The sequence below is a fragment of the Phyllostomus hastatus genome, unplaced genomic scaffold (assembly GCF_019186645.2).
Source record: "Phyllostomus hastatus isolate PE091 unplaced genomic scaffold, TTU_PhHast_1.1 phas_scaffold_60, whole genome shotgun sequence".
NCBI lineage: Eukaryota > Metazoa > Chordata > Mammalia > Chiroptera > Phyllostomidae > Phyllostomus > Phyllostomus hastatus.
The window spans coordinates 9,318,300-9,340,350 of record NW_025334038.1 but is presented as its reverse complement, the minus strand read 5'-3'; the positions used below and the strand labels follow the sequence as shown (position 1 = coordinate 9,340,350).

Genomic DNA, 22,051 nt, shown 5'->3' with positions numbered 1-22,051 from the left:
TGAAAGGAACTAGAAGCAATGACTCCTCCATAGCAATTGGCACACATTAACTCCCAAATCTGTTTCCAAATGTCATTCCCCAGCTAAAAGGAAGTAGATTCCTTGAGGAAATAGTCAATTTCAGAGGTTGGCAGGGGAAAAGCAGGTAAACCTGAAACATTTCTGTGTGCCCCAAAAAGCAGAAAGTGTTTTTTACATGATGGGAACAGGTTAAAAGGACAGCATAAAGGTCCACCTTCCCAAAGCTAGTGCAATTTGATCATCAAAACTAATTACTAACAAATAGTAGTAATTTATAGCCCTTTCAATAATATAAGGATTCATGTATTCATACTGATAATTGAATAGGAAAAGTACTCCACTCAAAAATATAGGTAGAGGAATGGTAGAAATCATTATTCACAGAGTAATCACTGATTCAGGGATCACTCATTGATGGTTGCTAAAACAAGTAGATGAGGGTTTGATACATAATAAGATAGATACTTTCATCACCTCAAGTAGTGGAGAGATTTGGCAGGTCCCACCTAATCAAGTGATTAAAGTTAACTTGTTCAATAATAGGACACATGAATACCATATGATTCTGATGTTATGCACTGGGAAGGACCCAGCATCATTTCTGTGCTATTCCTGCTAGATGTGCATGAGAAAAATTGAAACAAATCCAAATTAATGAATATTCCCAGAAATAATTGGCCTCTACTTTGTAAAAAAGGAAGGAGTGATAGAGGGAGAGAAGGAAGGAGGGAGCAAAGGAAGGGAGGGAAGGAGGAAGGGAGGAAGGAAGGACAGGAGGAAGGAAGAGAAGGAAAGAAGAGAAGGAAAGAGTAAGTCAACAAACAGCATGAAACAGAAAGCAACTATTCCAGATTAAGGGATCCTGGATGAACAGCAAATAGATGCAATGCATCATCCTGGATAGGAATCTGAAATGTGTTTTAATGACATTATGGGGACAATGGATGAAATTGGAATAAGGACTATAGATTAGGCCGTATTGTAGTAATGTTATATTTCCTGAATTTGAAAACTAAACTGTGGTTTTATAATACAGTCTTTGTTATTAGGACATACACAGAAATATTTAAGTATAAAGAGCATCATGCCTGGAACTAACTGACAAGTTGCAGAAGAAACACTGAAAAAGAAAGAGAATGTAAGATGTTAACAATTGGTGAATCGGAGGAAAGGGTGGCAGTTCATACTATTCTTGCAAATCACCTGTAATTTTGAAATTATATCCAAATAAATTTGTTAAATAATTGATAGGGAGAAACTATAAAGGAAATATGTTGATCTATGTACCACCTAGAAATTATACCATAATTTTTAAAGAACTGCTTCAGAGCTCTGAAACAATACTGTCCCCGCACCCCACAAAGGTCAAGAAGTGCTGTAGGGAAGCAGTTGGCAGAGCCACTGCTTCGTTTGCTTCAGGGAGCAAGGTGGGTGGTCACTGTTGCAACTGTGGGAAGGGTCAACCTGCACGTTCAGAATTCAGTCTGGCATCAGTTGTAATCTCTCCTCTTTCATTTCTGATTGTATTTATTTGGGTCTTCTCTCTTTTTTTCTTGATGAGCCTGCTTAAAGGCTTGTCAATTTTGTTTATCTTTTCAAAGAACCAGCTCCTGGATTCATTGATCCTTAGAAATGTACTTTTAGTGTCTATGTCATTTAATTCTGCTCTGATCTTGGTTATTTCCTTCCTTCTGCTTGCTCTGGGCTGTCTTTGTTGTTCCTCAAGTTCTTGTAGATGTAGGGTTAGGCTGTTTGTTTGAAATGCTTCTATCTTTTTTAGGTAGGCCTGTATTGCTATGAACTTCCCTCTCAGGACTGCCTTCGTTGTGTCCCATAAATTTGGGGTTGTTGTAAGTTCATTTTCATTTGTTTCCAGAAACTTTTTGACTTCTTTCCTAATTTCATTCTTGACCCATTCATTGTTTAATAGCATGCTATTTAATCTTCATGATTTTGAGTGCTTTTGGTACAACCATTATGGAAAACAGTATGGAATTTTCTCAGAAAACTAAAAATGGATCTGCCTTTTGACCCAGCAGTTCCACTGCTTGGATTATATCCTAAGAACCCTGAAACACCAATTCAAAAGAACCTATGCACCCCAATGTTCATAGCAGCACAACTTACAATAGCCAAGTGTTGGAAGCAACCTAGGTGCCCATCAGTAAATGAATGGATCAAAAAACTATGGTACATTTATACAATGGAATTCTATGCAGCAGAAAGAAGGAGCTCTTACCCTTTGTCACAGCATAAATGGAACTGGAAAGCATTATGCTAAGCGAAATAAGCCAAGCAGTGAAAGACAAATACCATATGATCTCACCTTTAACAGGAACCTAAACAACAAAACAAACAAACAGGCAAAATATAACCAAAGACACTGAAATAGAGAATAGGCTGACAGTGTTCAGAAGGGAGAGGGGAGGGAATTGCAGGGGAATTTTAGGGGAAAAGGGGAAGGGTTTACAGGAACAAGTGTAAAGGACACATGGACAAAAACTAGGGGCGGGTGGAAATGGGAGGGAGGTGGGGTGGGCTGGGTGGGTGGGCCGGGATGGATGTAAAAGATAGAAAATTGTACTTGAACAATAATTAAAATAAAATAAAATAAAAAGAATTCAGGCTGGGGCCCACAGTGGCAGAAGTAGACCCAGGTTACCAGATGCAGAGGGCAGTTCTTAAGCCACTACATCATGTTCCTCCTAAAATCTGCTCTTCTTATTCTGATTACTTTTTCCCCTGATTATTCCACATAGTAACCTACTAGCCATATTCAATTTAGTATCTTATAGTAATCGATATAGCAGTCAGATACCCACATGGCTCTGAGGAGCAGAAAAGCAGTAATTCTGAAACAAGAGAGACAAGGAGAGCGACTCAAGTATAATTTAGTTCTTGAATTTTTCACTATGTTCTTATGTTCAAAAGTCATTGATTGACCAGAAAAGCAACATGATTAGTTTGCATTTAGAGTTGTGCCTTTGTGAATTTACATAAGGTTCTTTTCTGTGGCCTAAACAAATATTGGGTTGTAAAGCCATGACAGGTCTTAATAAGTGAATTGAGACATTTCTTATATTTACATTTTCATAGAATGAAATAGCATTGTAATCTTTTCATAAAACACTCTCACATCAGGCCATGATTTGATTTCCTACCTGTTCAGAATATCAAGTTTTGCATTTCTTTAACTGATAATGTATTTTTGTGAAGCAACATAGTAAGACAGAAATCATCCTGGAGATATTTATAATAGTACTTAGAGCAAACTTGTCAAAGACTCTTCTCAAAGGTTGTTTTGGGTCCTGAGGAGGTATTTTTAGTAACTGTATTGAATATGTTGTCACATAATACAACATTTCATTGATTTATTTGTATTATTTTTGTATCTTCCTGCAGGCAGAGAATTCAGCATTGACTTTGGAAAATGAAAATCAAAGGGAACAGTATGAGAGATGTCTTGATGAGGTAGGTGGAATGGAGTGCTTTTTGGTAAGAGGCCACACTGTTCATGATGTCCAACCTTTTGGTGTCTCTGGGCCACACAGGAAGCAGAAGAGTTGTCTTGGGCCACATATTAAATACACTGTGACACATAATCACAAAATAAATCTCATAATGTTTTAAGTAAATTTATGATTTTGAGTCAGGTTGCATTCATAGCCATCCTGGGCTGCCTGTGGCATGTGGGCCACCGGTTGGACACCCCTGGTTCCTTAGATCGGAATATCTGTTCACTACCAGCCTGCACAAGACAGGAATGTTTTGTTCTCCAAAGGAAGGTTGTGAACAGGTGCACATTGAGAAGGAAGGTCAGTCTACCTCTCTCCATACCCCATCTTTCTGCTCTCTCCCTAGTCCATTACCCAGGCATCTTGTAACTTCCTTTTGGTTATTGTTTAACATTCTTGGGCATGGTTTGGGTGGACTTCACTGTATGATGGATTCCTCTGTCCAGCAGGTATGATCCTCCTTACTTGTGAGTGCAGCCACATAAGGGCATGCTGCGCCTCGTCCCCAACAGGATACCCTTCTGAAAAAACTTAACCTGACAAGTGGGGTGGAGTGATGTGCACAGTTGTTAGCCAGAGGGAAAAGTCAGTATATTGGCAACAGCTGGAAAGAGAAAGGGAAATGAAGAAAATTTGAGCAGAACGGAAGACAGGGCCCATGCATGAATAAACTTTAGAAATATATTTGATGGTGATGGAGGGATGAAGGTAAAGATGGTGGGCATTTCAGAATTCCTGAGAAATGAGAGGAAAATTCTCCCTTCAACCATTCCCCTGTCACTCTCGTCAAGAGGTATGCTGTCAGTCCACACTGTATGGACCAGTTAGGCCTGGTCACTCATCTCACTGACAGCTCTCGTCTGACATTTTGTTGGTGATTAGAGTTATTAATTTAATGGGGTGACATTTTTAGTTGTCTGCCTAATAGTGTAAGACTTACACATATCCTTCTAGAAGATTGAGTTTGAGAGGTGTTACAATATAGCTTTTAAGAAAATAAGAAAACTATGTTTAATTACGTTATCAGTGAAAACTATCTTCAGTCTTTTCCTCTTCACTAAAAATTGAGAAAACTTATTCCAACAAACTCCTCTTGATCTTTCTTACCACTTCCCGCCCCGCCCCCCCACCTCAGTGTCCCATAAGGCGATGAAGTTATACAGGCTGAGATCCCAGTTCTGACATGATCACCGTCACCATACATTCCTCCCTTCTCCCTTCAAACTGGAAGTGGCCTCCCTCCCCAGAGTTCCAGTTGTGGTGGGCATTTTCCTACACCAGTGATTCTTGAAAGGTCATCCCTGGGCCAGCAGCACCAGCCTCTCTTGGGAACTTGTTAGAAATGCAAATTCTCAGGCCCACCCCAGATCTCTATAATTAGGTGCTGGGAGTGGGCCTGGCAGGTTACCTGTGTGTCAACAAGCCCTCCAGATGATGCTGAAACACCCCTATAGGTTGAGAGCCGCTGTCCTCATGATACAGGCCACCTTGCATTGCACTTACTATGTGTGGAGAAGAACCCTCAAATTGGCCCTAGAAAAAATTTAACTGTTCAATATTTCATATTTGAATTGTTTAATATTTCCAGCCATATATATCAGTTACTTAAGATGGTATCTGCATTTCTCCACCCTGTCCAGACTTTAAAAGGCTCATCCATTTTTAGTGTCCAAAATTGAATTAGTTGACATGAAAGGGAAGATGATGACTCAGTCTAGTGAGACCAGTTTGTCACTTTTCACCCCTGGTCCCCAGGTTATTGGTCCAATCAGAGTTTAGGGCAAGAAAAACCAAATAGATCAAAAAATATTTAAAGGAACAAATATTGCCTATGAATCATATATATTGGTCATCAAAGTTTTACTTTAACCTCCTGCACAGAAATTTCCAGTGAGACTTAATCAGTATTCAGAATTCAAATTTGTATGAATCACACCACAGTAATGTCTTATTTGTCACAATTCTCTTAGAAGTTACCCCTCCCCATCAATCACAAGGCTCACAGCATTTCTTCTTTTTTAACTTTATTTTAATAGTTGTTCAAGTACAGTTTTTAGTCCTTTACTCCCATCCCAGTCCACCTACCCATTCCTCCCCACCTCCCTCCCATTTCCACCCTCCCCCCAGTTTTTGTCCATGTGTCCTTTATATTGGTTCCTATAAACCCTTCCCATTCTCCCCTGAAATTCCCTCCCCTCTCACCTCTGGTCACTGTCAGCCTGTTCTCTATTTCAGTGTCTTTGGCTATATTTTGTTTGTTTGTTTTGCTGTTTAGGTTCCAGTTAAAGGTGAGACCATATGGTGTTTGTCTTTCTCTGCCTAGCTTATTTCACTTAGCATGATGCTTTCCAGCTCCATCCATGCTGTCAAAAAGGGTAGGAGCTCCTTTCTTTCTGCTGCATAGAATTCCATTGTATAAATGTACCATAGTTTTTTGATACATTCATTTGCTGATGGACACTTCTCCAAGGAGGACACACAGAGGATCCAGAGACACATGAAAAGATGCTCAATATCACTAGCTATCAGAGAGATGCAAATTAAAACCACAAGCAGATACCACTTCACACCAGTCAGAATGGCCATCATAAACAAAGCAACAAGCAACAAGTGTTGGAGAGGTTGTGGAGAAAAGGGGACCTTAGTGCACTGTTGGTTGGATTGCAGACTGGTACAACCACTATGGAAAACAGTATGGAATTTCCTCAGAAAACTAAAAATAGATCTGCCTTTTGACCCAGCAATTCCACTGCTGAAATTATATCCTAAGAATCCTGAAACACCAATCCAAAAGAACCTATGCACCCCAATGTACATAGCAGCACCATTTACAATAGTCACAGCATTTCTTTAAGGAAAATTGTATTCTGTTTTCCTCATGTTTCCTGTGCCTGAATTCTGAATATTTCATCAGAATGTATTGGGCAGAATGTAAGTTTTCACCCACAAAATCATTTCTTATGAATTTTCCGTGGAAGACAGAATTTTTTAGAGAGAGTGTCCCTTTGTTCTTAACTGCAAACATTAACTGTTGCCAAAGAGGTGATTTGCAACCAAGAAGTACTTTTGAGCAATGAAAATGTTTTGTATTCCTAAACACTGGCTCCTGGTTGCACTTGCCAGTTGTTTTGTAATACTGCGCAAGGGTGCATAGTCTGTTTCCATGCATCGTAAGAGAACACTCTCAAAGGGATACTTGAATGTAGTAATAATACCAACTGGAATACCAAATTCTCTTCTAGGCTTTTTATACTAACTAGACAAACTAACAAGATCAGTTCTTGTGTAAGTTATTTCCTTGCTAGTTTCCTTGATAGTTTTCAGAAAACATACACAGATGGATAAAATAGAAATTTAAAATGTTCTCCAATCCATTTTGAACTGCTTCTTATTTTTTGGGAAAAGAAGAACATTGAGGATTTGGGGAAAACACTTGGTAGTCAGAAATTCCCTCTGTGTGTTCTAATGAAAGGGTGTGTTTCTTCAGAAGGAAACGGACCCACCTCCATGATACACACAAACACACGCACACTGGCTAGGCAGGTACATGCACACAAACGATCACACACATGTGCATGTACATGCTTCACCACTTCACCATCACCTCTACTGCTACTTAGCTCCTCATCACCTCACCTGGCAACACAAAGGCAAAACCAAGGACTGATCTGGACTTTCCTTTGGGGATCAGGTTTTAATGTGAGTCTAATGTCTTTGTCTAGCTATTTGACAGACAGGTTTACTGGCAAGTAGTGAATTGGTATTTATTCTCAGTATTGCTTTGACCAGTTCCTTTAAGGCCAACTCATTCCCATGTAGAGAAGTGTAATGAGACATACAAAATAGGTAAAATAACATCTCCCTCAAGTTGTTGCTGCCTTGCATTTAGATGGATTCAGTTGTGTCCTATACCACTGTATTGGGAGTCAACCTCACCCAGGCCTTAGGAAATTAAGGTGCCTCCAAGCTAGCAGAAGTGAGGGGGGTGGATAATCACAGAGGAACGATGTGAAGGGAAATCACAGGGGAAATGAGGTGCACTGGGAACTTAGAGAATGCACAGCACAGCCACCAAAGGACAAGATGAGTGGTGGGTGGGTGGGCAGGTGGTAAGGGGCAGAACTGAAAGGGATTTTTAGTGGAAGGAGCTGGAACAGGTGAAGTTTGGGATCTAGTAGAGCATGTGGTTCTTGCCCTTTCTTGCCCATTGGTCTTACCTGGGAAGATTTAAAAATACTGCTGCCTAGGCCCCAGTTTAGGGACTGATCTGATTCTGGTTTAGAGTGCAGCCTGGGAATTAGAATTTCTCTAGTACCCCAGGGGGTTATAATGTTCAGCCACAATGAGAACCGCCACCCTTAGGTTCTCTGAATGCTGTGCCTTAGAGAGCATTTTTAGAAAGCTTCTATGCATGAAGGCTTCATTCAACTTGAATGATAGAAGAACAACAGACCCATGAGGAAGTTGTGGATTATTTCCTATTCCTCAACAGTGTCTGAGTAATCAAACATAAACCCTATCTCAGTGTTTCTCCAGGTGTGTTTCTGGGCCTCTCCTGTGTCAGAAAGATGTGTGGCGATTGCTATAAATGCAGATTCTCACACCTCACTCAGTCCTTCTTAGGCAGAAGGAGGGGTGAGGGAATTGGCAATATTATCAAACTTCCCAGGCAAGGCTTTTGCACACAGAAGTTGGAGAATTTGCCTTCCTTCAGACCATCCAGGTTGGCCAGGGTCTGTGCCATCAGTGAGGAAGCCATATTGAGTTCTTTCTGACTTCTCTATCTCTGCACTTCAGGGGGAAGTGCAGAGATAGAGAATGGAAGGGATAGAGATAGGAAGGGAAGGGAAAACTAGACCTGTGAATGTAGTTCAGAAAAAGTGAAAGGCAGTAGAATTTCTTTTAAACCAAAGCTAAATAAAGGCAGAAGTATGTTGCTAAGAATAGTTCTTAACTACCTCTCTGATTCCTATTCTCTCTACAATACCAAGACTAGATTGTGGAGTCATTATCAGGACATTCTAGTCTCTGGAATTTCTCCGAGACCCAATACAACTCTTAGCTCATACTGGGTACTCATGCATATTTGTTGAATGAGTTAAATGAATGGAGTTTACCAGCTATAAGTTTATCTCCACACTGGTTTTCACTGGAATACCACATATATGTTTAAACGAATTTCTCCCATTCCCAATATTTTATAAAATGTTTTACAGGGTAAATAAGTAATATAGGTTCTTACTGATTTATATTTACATATTCATATTACACACACATGCACACATACTTCATTCCTTTACAAATAAAACCTCTTATGCTCAAACCATTCTTTCTTAACTGCTTACCTAAAAATGTATTTTACTCTATGAAGTTTGAACGACTTAATGCAGATTTAATATTTGTGAGATGACTACTTTATATCAGGTACTGTCTGAGGTGGGTTCTTTGGTCATATCTATTATCTCATGCATTTTTCACAGCCTAGATAGAGGTTGCCCCTCCTATCCTGTACATATCAGTACAATCAACATAAACACAGTCAGTATTTGAACCAGAGGCTTTCTAGCAATTCTGCCCAATGCTCCTCAGGATAACAAACCAAGCTAAAAAGCATAGAAATCTCCAAAGCACGTTTTCTAGAACTTGTGCTTTTTCAACCAATTGTTAAGTTATCCTGCTGACTTGGCCCTTGCTTTGCATGATAAAATAGCATGTGAAAGTATGAAAGTGAGACCACCAGGCCTGGAAGAGAGAACTGTCAAATCACAAGGACTTTGAATTTCTATTCCCTCCCCAGACTCCCAGCCCTGGGCTGTCTTAGGAAAGTGGTGAGAATTGGCTCCTCTGAATAAACTCCCAGGCAGGGCTTCTCAGTCACCTTCAGGGACTGTTTTGCAATAAAACAACCGACACCTCCACATCCCTGACTCCTCGCCCCTCTGCCCACCCTTTCCAGGGGAATGCTAGGAGGAATCATGACTTCTGGGAGCCTGACAGTGAAGAAGAACAAAGCTCTGTGTGTATACCAGCCAGGTGTTAGAGGAGTGGGTTTGTCTGAAAATTCTTACTGGGAGGAAAGGAAACACATACCTGGGGCCTCTCCTTGGCATCTCTGCTCACCTACAGCCCTGCTGAGTTCCCAGAGCAATGCAAAGCTAGGGGTTCTCCTCAGAGAGCTTCATGGAGGCTGTAAAACAAGCCAGGGGCTTTAGGACTGTCAACTTTGCTCAGTGTGTCTCAGTTCTCTCTGGTCCAGCCTAGCTACTATTGTTCCTTTCTTTGGAGAAGAAAGCTGTCAGGTGACACTGAAAGTTAATTGTTCTCATTAGCTGAGCTTACGAGTGTGTGATTATTTGCAACCCAAGTATTAAAGGTATAATCTGATCAGGACAGGGGCCTATTCCAGAGATCATTCTGTGACCTATTAGAGGTTGCAGGCTCCAAACAACTAACTGTTCAGTTGATATATCATGGAAGCTTAGCAGTTAAAAGTAGTAACAAAACCCAGGCTCTGTTTTCATAGATAGTTCCCAAGGAAGTACTTGTACAGCCTGCCTGCTGTTCTGCAAAGAACCTGTGAGTCCTTCTGGGTAATAAAACCCCGTGTCAGTAGGTAAAGAAATAATGCATTTGTGTATCTTTGTTCAATTTTCAGGTAGAGCAAACAGTTGTCCAAAGTACATGCTAGAAGGAACTGTATCAGAGATAGAGTCTAGTAAGCCTTCAGGGCCACATACTTGACTGCAAAGACAACATATTCACCCCTGCAGGCTGTTACAGTTAGGATATCCATTTATGTCTCCTGCTAAATCATGTAGAGAGCTATTTTATGTGGCCACTGTTCCACAGACTGGTTTAAGTGAAGGGCTGGTTTAGTGGAAGAAAAGAAAATATTGATATTGGGCAGTTTTATGAGAATGTAAATCAAATCCAAAGTTTTAGTTCAGAAAGAATTAAATTATTGACGGTATGAATTAACTTTGGTACATTGTTCCTCATTCAAGCTGTATGAATAGCTCAGTTCTTCTGTGTGTGTTTTTTTTAATTTGGCAAGAGTGAAATAGATGATATATATAGTTTGCCTTTAAATTCTCAGTTACTTCAAACTGAAATGAATGTTTAAAAACTGAAAGATTTTCAAGATTATCCTATTGGTCAGTTTATGTGGGCTGAATAACATTTATCACCATTGTGATCACACATAAATAAAAGGACAAAGAAAAAAGAAAAAGTACCAGTTACAGAAAACATGGTTTATTTTGGGCTATCATAGTTCTTAGGTATACTTCTTTAACTTATTCTGGGGGAAAAAAGCAAAGTATGAATACTTTTTCTTCAAAACTGTACTTTTAATGAAAGACTTTTCTGTTTTACTTAATGTCAAGAAACATATATTTGGAAAGGATTCTGACAGAAAAAAATACCTCTCATGCACTCATGCATATGACTTAACGAATCAATTACAGGCAATCTAATTCTAGTGATTTACTGCTTGTGGTGTGAATGCCTCCTAACCACAAGTTGATGGCAGCTTGTATTTTAATATTCTGTGAGACTTACTGGTAACATGCAGTTGTTAAGGATGTGCTATTTCGCCAATATTGAGTCAAAAAACAAGCTCCATGAAAACATCCTTACTGTAATCTGTTGCTTGATCCTAGATAGGGATACAAGCATACATAGTTTAGCATCACCAAAAATAAATTTATCAAGAGAAAAAGAAGATGGAAGTGTATCACTCTGCCTTTGGTTGAATGTGAGAATTACCAAGGTGATTACATGCTTATTACAATGTGTTATAATTGTGTCCCTGCCAACTTCCTACCAGCTATGCTCTTTCTGAAACCAAGGAACACACGCAGCCATCTAGCTTTGCAAATACTCTATAAATTTATATTGAATAAATGAAGGGTGAAATAAGTGAACAGAAGTACCTCATATCTAGGATATTTAAATATTTTGACTGATCTTTAATTCTGTCAGTTTCAGTTATCACACTAAATGTTTATGTATTAGCTGAAAAAAATCACATTATTTACCTGTCCACTTTAATTTTATCAATAGTAGCCATATTGGGTACAAAGCTTCAAGGTTATGATGAAGTTTAGTAAGTGATTTTTTGTGTTTTTGAAATCTGCAGGTGAAAAAGAAACCTTAGTAAAAACAGATATAGAAATTATGAGTGGTTATCTGGAAAAATGCCAGATCCTTGAAAATGTCAGGGCCAGAGACATGCCGTTGGTTTTACATGTGCCCTTAGCTGGAATTGTGTCACATGGCTACTTCTAAGCCAGTCATCATAAGGGAATGGAATTACCAAGATTGTCTCAGATTAATCATACTTCCTTGGGCTGAGATGGGCCCAGTTTTTCCCACTGTCCCAAGCCACCTGATACATAAAGAAAATTATAGAGTTCTGTTGATATATTAGTATGAATCATATTTGGATTTATATTGGAAGAAACTCAAAATAACAGTGGCTATTTTATTTCCCTCTCACATAGAAGTTCAGAGATAGACAGTGTAGCTCCATACATTATCAAGACTGGGCTTATTTTATTTTTCTGCCCAGCTATATTTAATATGTGACTTCCATTGTCAAGGTAGCTACTGAAGCTTTAGCATTCACTTTCATATTCCAGACAGGAAAAGGAGGAAGAAGGGTGAGCCCCCTTCTTAGAGATTTTCTATAAGCCCAAGAAAGTCTTCTTATAACTCATTGGCCAGAAGTTTGTTGCAGAATGACACTTACAACAAGGGCTGGGAAAGGTACTTTGATGTGCCCAGTCAAAAAATAAGGGTTTGTTAGTTATGAGGAAAGGCAAAATGAATATTGGAGTAAATAACTACCAGACTATTACAGGTAGCAATGACAAACAAAAGGCATAAATGAGACATAGGGGAGGAAAGTAGAACATATAGGGAACAATGAGTTTTCCCTATTCTCTGCCATTCTACCTATTTCTACTGCAAGTAATTTTATGCAGTCAAATAGTTCCACAGCAAGAGAATAAAAAGGAGAGGCAAAGGAGATTGTAAATCAGCAAAGTGTAAAAACTGTGTACAGATAATTAGGATTGTGTTTTGCACTATATCATTTTTTAGCCTTCTTGGAGTACTTTACATATGAATGGATACTATTTTTCCAAATATGGAAATACTTAAGTCGAGGTATGAATGATCTTTCCATATTAACTGTCTTAATTAGCAACAAGGTCACCTTTGGAAAAAAAAACAAAATATTACATAGAAGGGTAGGCTTATTATGAAAAGAATCAGGTCCCCTAGAAGTAGAGGAAAGAGACCAATAAGGAACTAATTAGCTACAGCAAGCTGTGAGAAACTTAGTGGTAAATTAGAGTCCATAGGTATGAAGTCTCACTATTATAATGACAACTCTTTTCTTTATTTTTTAAAGGTAGCCAACCAAGTTGTTCAAGCTCTACTTACGCAAAAGGTAGGTCACTTTCTGGCTTTATTATTTTCAAAGTGCCTATGTGAATAGATTGGAACTCATATTGTCAAACTAGGAAATTGTGATTGATAGATGCAATACTTACCTATTTATTCACTTAAGTTAAAATTGTGTGCGTTTTAGATGGTATATGAAGTACATCAATGACCAATAGAAGCCTAAAATTTAAACTCTTGGTAAAGTAATAGAAAGCCTTTGAAGATGAAAGATCTCCATGTACCCACATGAGTACTAAACCTATCATTTTCACTTAGTAAATGTAAACATTGGATAGGTTGATGGATCCCTCCAATTCTTACAAAATGAATAGCCTCTTACAGACAGCATTAAGAGAAGCCAAAATTTTAGCAAGAGGTCTTTGGGGTTATGAAAATTATTTAATTTCTCTGGTCCTTAGCTCCTCTTCTGTAAAATCGGGTAATGATGCCCACCTCCCAGAATTGCTGTGCTTCTTCTATGAAATGAAGCATGAAGAGCAGTTCTTACAGTGGTGGTAAATATACAATAAATGGCAGTATTATTGTATACTTGACAGTTGCTAACAGTAAATCTTATTCTCGCCACCCACCCACACACACACACACACACACACCCCACAAAAAGCTATGTGAAGTGATGGATATGTTAATTATCTTAATATTGGTAATTATTCCACAATGTAATATATGTCAAATCATCACATTGTACACTTTAAATACATGTGATTATATTTGTCAATTATCTTGTGATCAAGTTAGGGGAAAAACAAAAGGTAACCTCTAAACATTAAATTTCTATACTTGACTCTTTGCTGTCTTCCTATTCTGTCTTCAGACAACACATCATATTATAGGGTCAGAGTTGGTAAATAGAAGTATTTGCCCACATTTGGCTGGTGAATTTTATTTACCTTTTCTCATCTCTTTCCATAATATTTCTCAGGTGCTAAATTCTAGGTCTTTCACATTTTGTTTATTCTATTACTTCTCTGTGAGATGGAGATGTCCTCTATAAAAGGAAATCTTAAATCACGTGGCTTATTCAAGGAAGATGTGGCTAATGAGAGCAAAAATAATTTATGACATTTTGTTTTTTAATTGAAAATAATTTTATTAGGGGTTGACCACTTCTCATGGATATACTTAAATATTATTTTAAATTTATACTATAAAGGCATGATGAAAACATTTTTCTTAGAGTTTCTCCTCCAACTACTTCTGTCAAAATACCATGCTTCCTGATGCTTCCTGATTTTAAATGCTTCAGGTTTTACTTTAACATCAGGTTTACATGAACATCACATAATGTAATGAGATGTGAGTATGCTTATGTAAAGTTAGAATTATGTTCCATTGCGAATTACAAAAATCCAAAATAATTGTGGCCTACATAAGCTAAGAATGTTATTTATTTCTCACATCTAAATCTGCAGGAAGGTAGTACAGGTCTGGTATGGTGACACTGCTCCATAAAGTCCATGGAGTTCCTGCCACTCCTGGTTTCTATCTTGTCATTCAGTGAGACATGCCCTCCATTTCTGAGGTTACTTCAAGGTCCAACATGGCTGCTCTAGCTCCAGTCATCACATCTACATTCCAACCATCAGGAAGGAAGAAAAGCTGAAGAAAATGAAATGGGTAAAAAGGTACACACCAGCTGTCTTTTAAAAAGCACTTTCAAAAGCTTTCATATCTCCTTACATCTCCTTAAACAGACCCTAATCACAGAGCTACATATAAGGAAGCTAGCTGGTAACAAAGTCTTTGTTCTGGATATGTGTCTAACTGACATTTTGTTGGCATAATATTGTGGAAGAAGGGCAGAAACAGATGTTGAATGTTTACACTTTCTGTCACAACGTATTTGAATGCCTTTTCTTTTTCAAAGGCTTTAATTTCTCAGTGACTTCCCTCCTATTAGAAACTGTGAGCTTATTTAATTGCAAACCTAAGGACTGAAGGGAGCACTGTTGCAGCGCTATACATAACTTTTGAAAGATTTCCCATGCCTGTCTTTTTAAATGGTGCCTCAGGAAAGAGACAAGGAAACTGTCTGGTACAATATAAAGGAAAATGGGACTCTTCAGGTCAGCCACAAAAAAAAATAGCTACACAAATCCAAGTAATAACTAGTAAACAGATAAATCCACCTCAGTACAGTTAAACAGAGATACAGAAGGACATGTTACTGTGAGATTGCATACCTCAGGGACACAATCAGGCAGGAGGGGATTCCAGGGCTCTCTGAGATTCCACAAGAACCATGTTCTGCAGACACATGTGCTTCCCAGTTTGTACAGGGACTGTCAAATTGCTGCAACAATGACAGAAACTTCTTTAATTAAGAGCACAATATAGGAAATAAAATGTCTCCAAAATGCAGATGAGAAAACTAATTCAAAAGAGAATGTACCTCTTAAAGAGGCATGGAGTAAAAACAGAAATCTTGAGTGATTTATCCAACTCACAATAATAATCCTTGATGTGAATTAGAGTCATAACTATTCAGTTTTAGAATATATTATTTATTAAGACACAAAGGCAAATCTGTTGTGGTTTCAGCTCTTCTCTGGGCAACCAAAGAATCATTTTTCATGGCATACCCTGAATTGACCCAGATAAGCATCCTGAAGTAACAGAATGGACTTCTTTCCACAATAATAATAGAAAAAAATATTTCCATATACTTACCAGTTTCTGTTAAGTGCATCTATATCTCCCTAGTCAGCTAATTCAATTAATCTTGAAACTCTGTGGATTCCCTTAAGAGAGCAGACTGTACCTCCTTTAAACCCATAATGCTAAAGTGACAATATTAAACCCAGCTCATGTCCATTTATGACTCCGGTCATAGGCTTAAGTTGACAAGAGCAAGAACAATCAGTAATTGTGCTAAACTCATATTTTTGTCTGAAATACATTTTATCTTCATTAAGTCCATTACGTTCACTGAAAGTATAACTCTTGTAGATTCTTCTGTGTGTGTGTGTGTGTGTGTGTGTGTGTGTGTGTGTGTGTGTATGTACCACTAACACCAAACTTGGAAGAAAAGCATTTTTCCCTGCAGCTATTTTTCAGTACATCAACAACCTCAGCCTTAGCTGCACGTTCTTTAGGGTAACCGAATAGTTATATGGTGTTTTTTTTTCACCAACATAGAATAATGCTCCTGTATCTTGAGTCTGGCAATGTAGCCATTCAAATAGAAGCAAGACAAATTTGTAGCTTGAAACTGAAAGAGCTTCAAACTCCCACAAGTTTCCTTTGTAGGAGGGGCAGTCAGGCCACCTGGGCCCACTTGTCTAGCAATGGTGTGTATAGGATCTGGTGCCTTGAAGAGGGTCTGCTTATACAGGGCTTGGCAAAAGTAGGTTTAGAGTTGAATACATGAAACAAAGTTTATTATTATATCATAATATTATATTATTTTCCACACCAACAACTATAAACCTACTTTTGCCCCCCCCCCGGCCCTGTATTTACTGTGCACTTAAAAGGAGTCGCACCCCATGTCCAGCACTTTAAATGCACTGCGTCATTTTGTTTTCACTGCAGCCCTGTGAGATAGGAGTAAGAAAACAATTTGCCCACAGTTCTATTTGTCAGAAGTAGCAAAGCCTATCCTTTCCCCTGAGGTAATTGCACTCAAATTCCATGCTCTTGTCCTCTGCACCATCCAGCCTAATGATCCCTTTCAATCACTTACTGTTTTTCCCACTATAGTTCAGCAGGCAGAGGAGAAATTATGAAAATTAACAGGTGGATTGAAATCCAATCATTAGTTATGATTGCAGGAAATAAAACAAAAGAGCCAATAAACAAAAACAAAAGAGCCAAATAAAACAAAAGAGCAAGGTAGCCAATAAATTTCTTAGAACCTCTGGAAACATTGCCAGAACTCACCAGCAAGAACATTCAGACTTTTCTATGTATGGAGTCAAAGCTGATTCTGTAAATCTGGAGGCAAGCTTTCTCAACATCAATCTTGATTTGGACCTTAGAACTTCACAATTTCCAGGGACCTGAGAGAGCATTTAATCCTGAAACTGTCAACTAGCTTGGTAATTGGTTCAGTTCACTCTAATTACATGAACTGTTTAGCTATCACCCAGACTTAAATTGTTATAATCCAAATGTCTTTGGGATAAAGGCTCATACTATTCGGTTTGGCACAGAACTTATCACTTCCTACTAATGAGAGCTGGCCTGGTTTGGTCACACATTTAGTGACCTGCCTGGCCTTTTAATAGTGTTTGATGTTGAGGTCCTTGGTTGGTCCGAAATGTGGTCAGCCTTTTCCAGAAACAGCTTTTCTTCTCAAAGAAGTCTTAGAACCCTTGAAAGAGAAAGGAATGTATCAGTGACAGTCACTTAGAAGAGAGAGGCTGGTGGATCTGATGTCCATTAAGTTTCAGAAAGTGGTTGAGGTGGCTCTTCGCAAGCCTCCTCATGAAGCCACTAGGACAGCCCTGCTTCTGAAAGCCTGGTTTTGTACAGAAGCTCAGTTTACAGATGAGGAAACTGAGGCCCAACCAGCATAAGTTATTTCCTCAAGGTCATGTGTGCCCAGAGCCCAGGCCCCTTACCTCCCAATCTGATGTATTCCCACAATAAACACTGCATCTGGAATAGCTATACCATGGTAATATCATTTTTACATGAAAAATTAGATTTAAATAGTTTTCCACAATACTCTAATGATAATGTCAGTAAATATCCTGCTTCCAAGAAATCATCCTTTTCTCTAATTTACTTTGACAGGGAGCCAGGTAGTGGTTTTGCTCTGAATGCATGAAGTAACTGTACTCCACAGGAACTGAATAGCAGTGAATCTGGTGCAGGTGAAACTTGCAACATGTGGGTGGACCAGAGAAGTTAGGATTTGAGATTAGTAAGATTCACAGAGCCCTTTTTGATCAGTGTATGACATTGCTCAGTATATTTTGCCCTCACATTCAGCTGTAATTCTTTACTCTGTTTCCAAATGCTAGTGGCATACAGATTGCAAGGCAAACAGGTCTATTTTCTTGAATCCAAAGGCCATTATACTTTCTTACATGAAATTCAATTAAGTAAAGCCTTTGGCATTATTTCCCACTGATAAAATTACATATTGTGTCTTTCTTTTAATTTCAGAAGACACAACCCTGTGTTTTCAATGGGAGCCTCCACTGGAGGCCTGAGCCATGCCAGGGAGTCATAGGAAAGGGAGGGCTGTGCGAGAGGACAGACAGTCCAGCGCCTGCTGTGAGCCTCAGTCCCAGACAACAGCATCTAAACAGAGGAAAGTTATTTTATTTCTAGGGATTTACTTGGGAGGAATACTCTCGTTCTCGCCTCTGTAACTGTCAGTGTCAGAGCAGTAGCTCTTGTCCCAGCCCTCAGCCATCATATGTCCCTTTGTGTCAGATCCCATTGCGGGCATGGAGGAATTGAAGATGCCGGCTGCCGCTCTGCCAAGGTCGTGCTGTAGTAGTCAGAGAAACTGCTGTTTTTCTTTCTCTCTTTCCATCTATCTGGTCCAGTTCTGTTTATATATGTGTGCATGGGCATGCATACGTAGTTTTGATTGTAGTTCCCTGGGGTGATAGCTGTCCGGCATCAGCTGATCTCTACAGCTTCACTGAAGGGAACAAGAATGTTTAAAAGAACAACACAGGCAATTCTTCTATGCCTATGAATTTTCAGTCCAGCTCAATTCTGTTTGTCAGTTGATTGTAAGACAGGGTCAAATTCCTACAGCTTCCACTCCACCCTCTGCCCTGTGCTGGTCTAGATGAGCCAAGGGTGACCAACAGTCCTCCAGGTTGATAAACTGCATCTCTACTAATGAACTTTTACCGCCTTTAGTAATGACCATTGAAATTGGGCACTTGTACAAAACTCTCTATAGTATATATTGATTTTTTCTTTCTTCTTTTAATTTTTTTACCCATCTGAAGAACTCTTTTGAGTTATTCTCAGTTTTGCTGCTAAAAATTGCTGATGGTGTTCCTTATAGGTCTCCTTTCTACTTGCAGATCCACATTTGTTTGTTCTTGTTCCCACACCTTCACATGCAAATAAGAATAAGTGGTTTTCCCGCCCAACTGGTACTATTAATATTTATTTACCTCAGAGTCAAGTTTTATTAATTACTTAATTAGCAGTAGTAAAAACGATTAGTGTTTGGGAGCAGGACGTGTTATATACATGCTAATAACAAACATTAGCACTAATGAGACACAGACAGAGGTTGAATTCTAAATGAAGAAAATAAATTTAGCCTTTTAATTTGAACCGTGCCTAGGCCCCCAAAATGGCCTCCATCAAACGGCTTGCATGCTCCTCTGCACGGGCACTCACACTCCCAATCCCACTTTTGATGCCCGGTGCCCTCCTAGGTCCTGCACCCAGGAGCCTCAGGAGCCTCGTTCTGAACATGGCATTTCTTTCTCTACTTGCACTTGTAGGCAGCAATCAGTTGAAGACATCCCATGCATAAGCTACACCCATTTAACTAAAAAGGTGAGAAAGCTGTGCAGTGGGCTACACCTTGGCCTGTTTCTTTGACTCCTCTCCCCTACCCACCCCTATAAATATAACGAATAAGCGTGGATATGATGTGGCTCCTCAGGAAAAGCCTCAGCAGCTGATTCTCTCCAGCTTCATACTTAGCTTGGAACAAGGTTATGGAACAGGCCCACTCATATTTGTGACTCCTGTTTAGGCCCTGGGGATCAGAGCTGTTGACTGGTGCTCTCTCTTGCTTACAGAGCTTTAATCCATAGATGGGCAAAGTAGAAGTGTTGAGAAACTTTAACTTTCTTTATGATACCATCACTAGAGAATAGAATTTATCATTATCATTCCCTTTAACAAAATAATTGCAGAAGTTTGTTAAGGTCCTACCATATGTGATGCTGTGCTAGGAGATAGAATAAGGAAGGGTCATCAAGGAACGTATATAAAAGACACATGGACATAGCCAAAGGGAGATAGGATTGAGGGTGGGAGGTGCGGATGGCTGGGGTAAAAGGTAAGTGGTGGGGGGAAAGCAGAGAACACTGTACTTGAATAACAATACCAAAGTAAAAAAAAATAAAATAAAACAAATAAAAAATTAAAAAACAAAAAATAAAGAATATAAAAATAATATGCTTGTGCTATTGTTTATTTGAATATCTTCTTATGCTTACCTTTTGAGGAATGTACCATCTAATGGACAAGATATGTCTAGAGCATAAAACAGAAAATCCACTCAAAGTAGTATATGCTAAATAACATAGAAGAGGCCTGGAGGGCTCGTTGGAGTTCCAAAAAGAGAGTAGTCTTTGAGGGACATCAGATTATGGCACGTGTCATAGTTAGAGAGGAGCTAAATAGAATTTGAATTGGATGTTGATCAGAGAGCCAGGCTTGGACTGGAGAAAGAGATGGCTGAAGAGGGAAAGTGATTGTGGCAGAGGGAAGAGGATGGTGGGAATGTGGGGAGCTTTGGAGGACAACAAGCAGACCCTTGTTCTTTGCATGAACAGACTTTTTTAAAAATCATGAAATAGTGAAAGGTAAAGTTCAAAATATAGAAAGGAGTCAGCTTTTGATGAACCTCGAAATGAGGAGTTATTCTAGTCTTTCTTGAACCCCATCAAAGAGGGTGTAGATATTTACCTACTGTAAGTGTCTTTATTGCAAGTCAGTTTGGAAGGCTGCTCCTTGGTGGGAATCCAGAGAATCCTAATGCTCTGTCAGCTGCTCTCATGCAAGTTGGGAAAGGTCACTGTGGTGTTTGAACTCTTCAGGAGAGCTGCTCCCTAAGGATGACAAGGTACATTTACTGTACTTTCCCAGCGCAAAGATCAAAATGCCCCAAAGGATTTAGAGATCCACTAATTCAGTGGATGGGCAAGTTTCCCACTAAATGCCTCACTGACTCTATTAGCTACAGCACTGAGAATATCAACTCATTTCCACGAATGACAAGGAAAGGCTCCATCAAAAGTGATAGCTTCTTTAGTTCATCAGATCTCTATTCACCGAAAAAACATTATTGTCCTTGTGGTTTGTGCTTTTTGATTGCTTTTGTGAAGACAATCAAAAGGCAAAATATATAGGTGGAAACTTAAATTGACTTTGTATCGCTAAGATTCACCATCTTCAAAAATAGTAGGCTAGATTAATGCATTTCTGATTTCAAGGTGCTTTAAAAAAAAAGAAAGGTCTTTCCTGCACACAATAATTCTGTCAGACAATGAGCTGTGGAAGAAAATATTGTATGTGACTTATTTCTGGGGGCTTTGAAGAACAAAAATATTATCTTTTACTTTATATTATAATGTGTCTGAAATATCAGATAAAATATGGTCATAATATGCTAAGGAACTTTTCAGTTACAGACTTTTTTCTTTCTATGTGTTTGTTTCAGGATCTAAGGGAGGAGTGTGTAAAGTTGAAAACAAGAGTGTTTGATTTGGAACAGCAGAATCGAACATTAAGTATCCTATTCCAACAGCGACTCAGACCAACTTCTGATCTGCTCCTGCAGGTATGTGGTTTTGTGGAAAACCATCTTTGCTACTGAAATGCTATCCACAAGAAGTTACTTAAGTTCAAAAATTGTCAATATCTCCATAGGCAAGCCCTATTTTGTCAGAACCTTGATTCTTTCCTTCTCAAGGGATGCCATTAAAATTGAACATCTCTCAAATTTCTGACTTTTTAAAGCTACGTGTAGATAAAAATGCATCAACAAATAATAAACAGTAGAAGAGACCATCAGAAGGTCTCCTCTAGTAAACTAAGCAAAATCATGGAAAGGAATTAGAAAATAATTGATTACTTGGGGGGACCAGTATTAGTAATCTTGTATTGCATAATAAAAGCAAGGAAGAATTTTATGTAATGCCTGGGGTTTGTTTTTCTCCTTTCTCTCATCTCTTTCTGTCTCTCTTCTCTCTCTCATTCCTCCTCATAACACAGTACTTTCTATAATCTGCTCAGTGCTTTATAAGTTCTCTTTGTCTAAATGCTCCCACCAAACTTCTGTACTTGGCTTTATAGCATGCAAAGTTGCAAAGTTGTAA

At 38.9% G+C, this 22,051-nt stretch overlaps 1 protein-coding gene across 3 annotated transcripts in view; it reads left to right on the top strand.

Moving 5' to 3' along the window:
• NCKAP5 (NCK associated protein 5) overlaps positions 1 to 22,051 on the top strand; it is an 881,281-nt gene that overhangs the window by 661,086 nt on the left and 198,144 nt on the right. For all 3 annotated transcript variants that reach the window (XM_045826267.1, XM_045826268.1, XM_045826269.1), the window contains 3 exons: positions 3,424 to 3,492; positions 12,955 to 12,993; positions 21,394 to 21,513. In XM_045826267.1, coding sequence (XP_045682223.1) covers positions 3,424 to 3,492; positions 12,955 to 12,993; positions 21,394 to 21,513 — 228 coding nt within the window. The remainder of the gene's footprint in view (positions 1 to 3,423; positions 3,493 to 12,954; positions 12,994 to 21,393; positions 21,514 to 22,051) is intronic.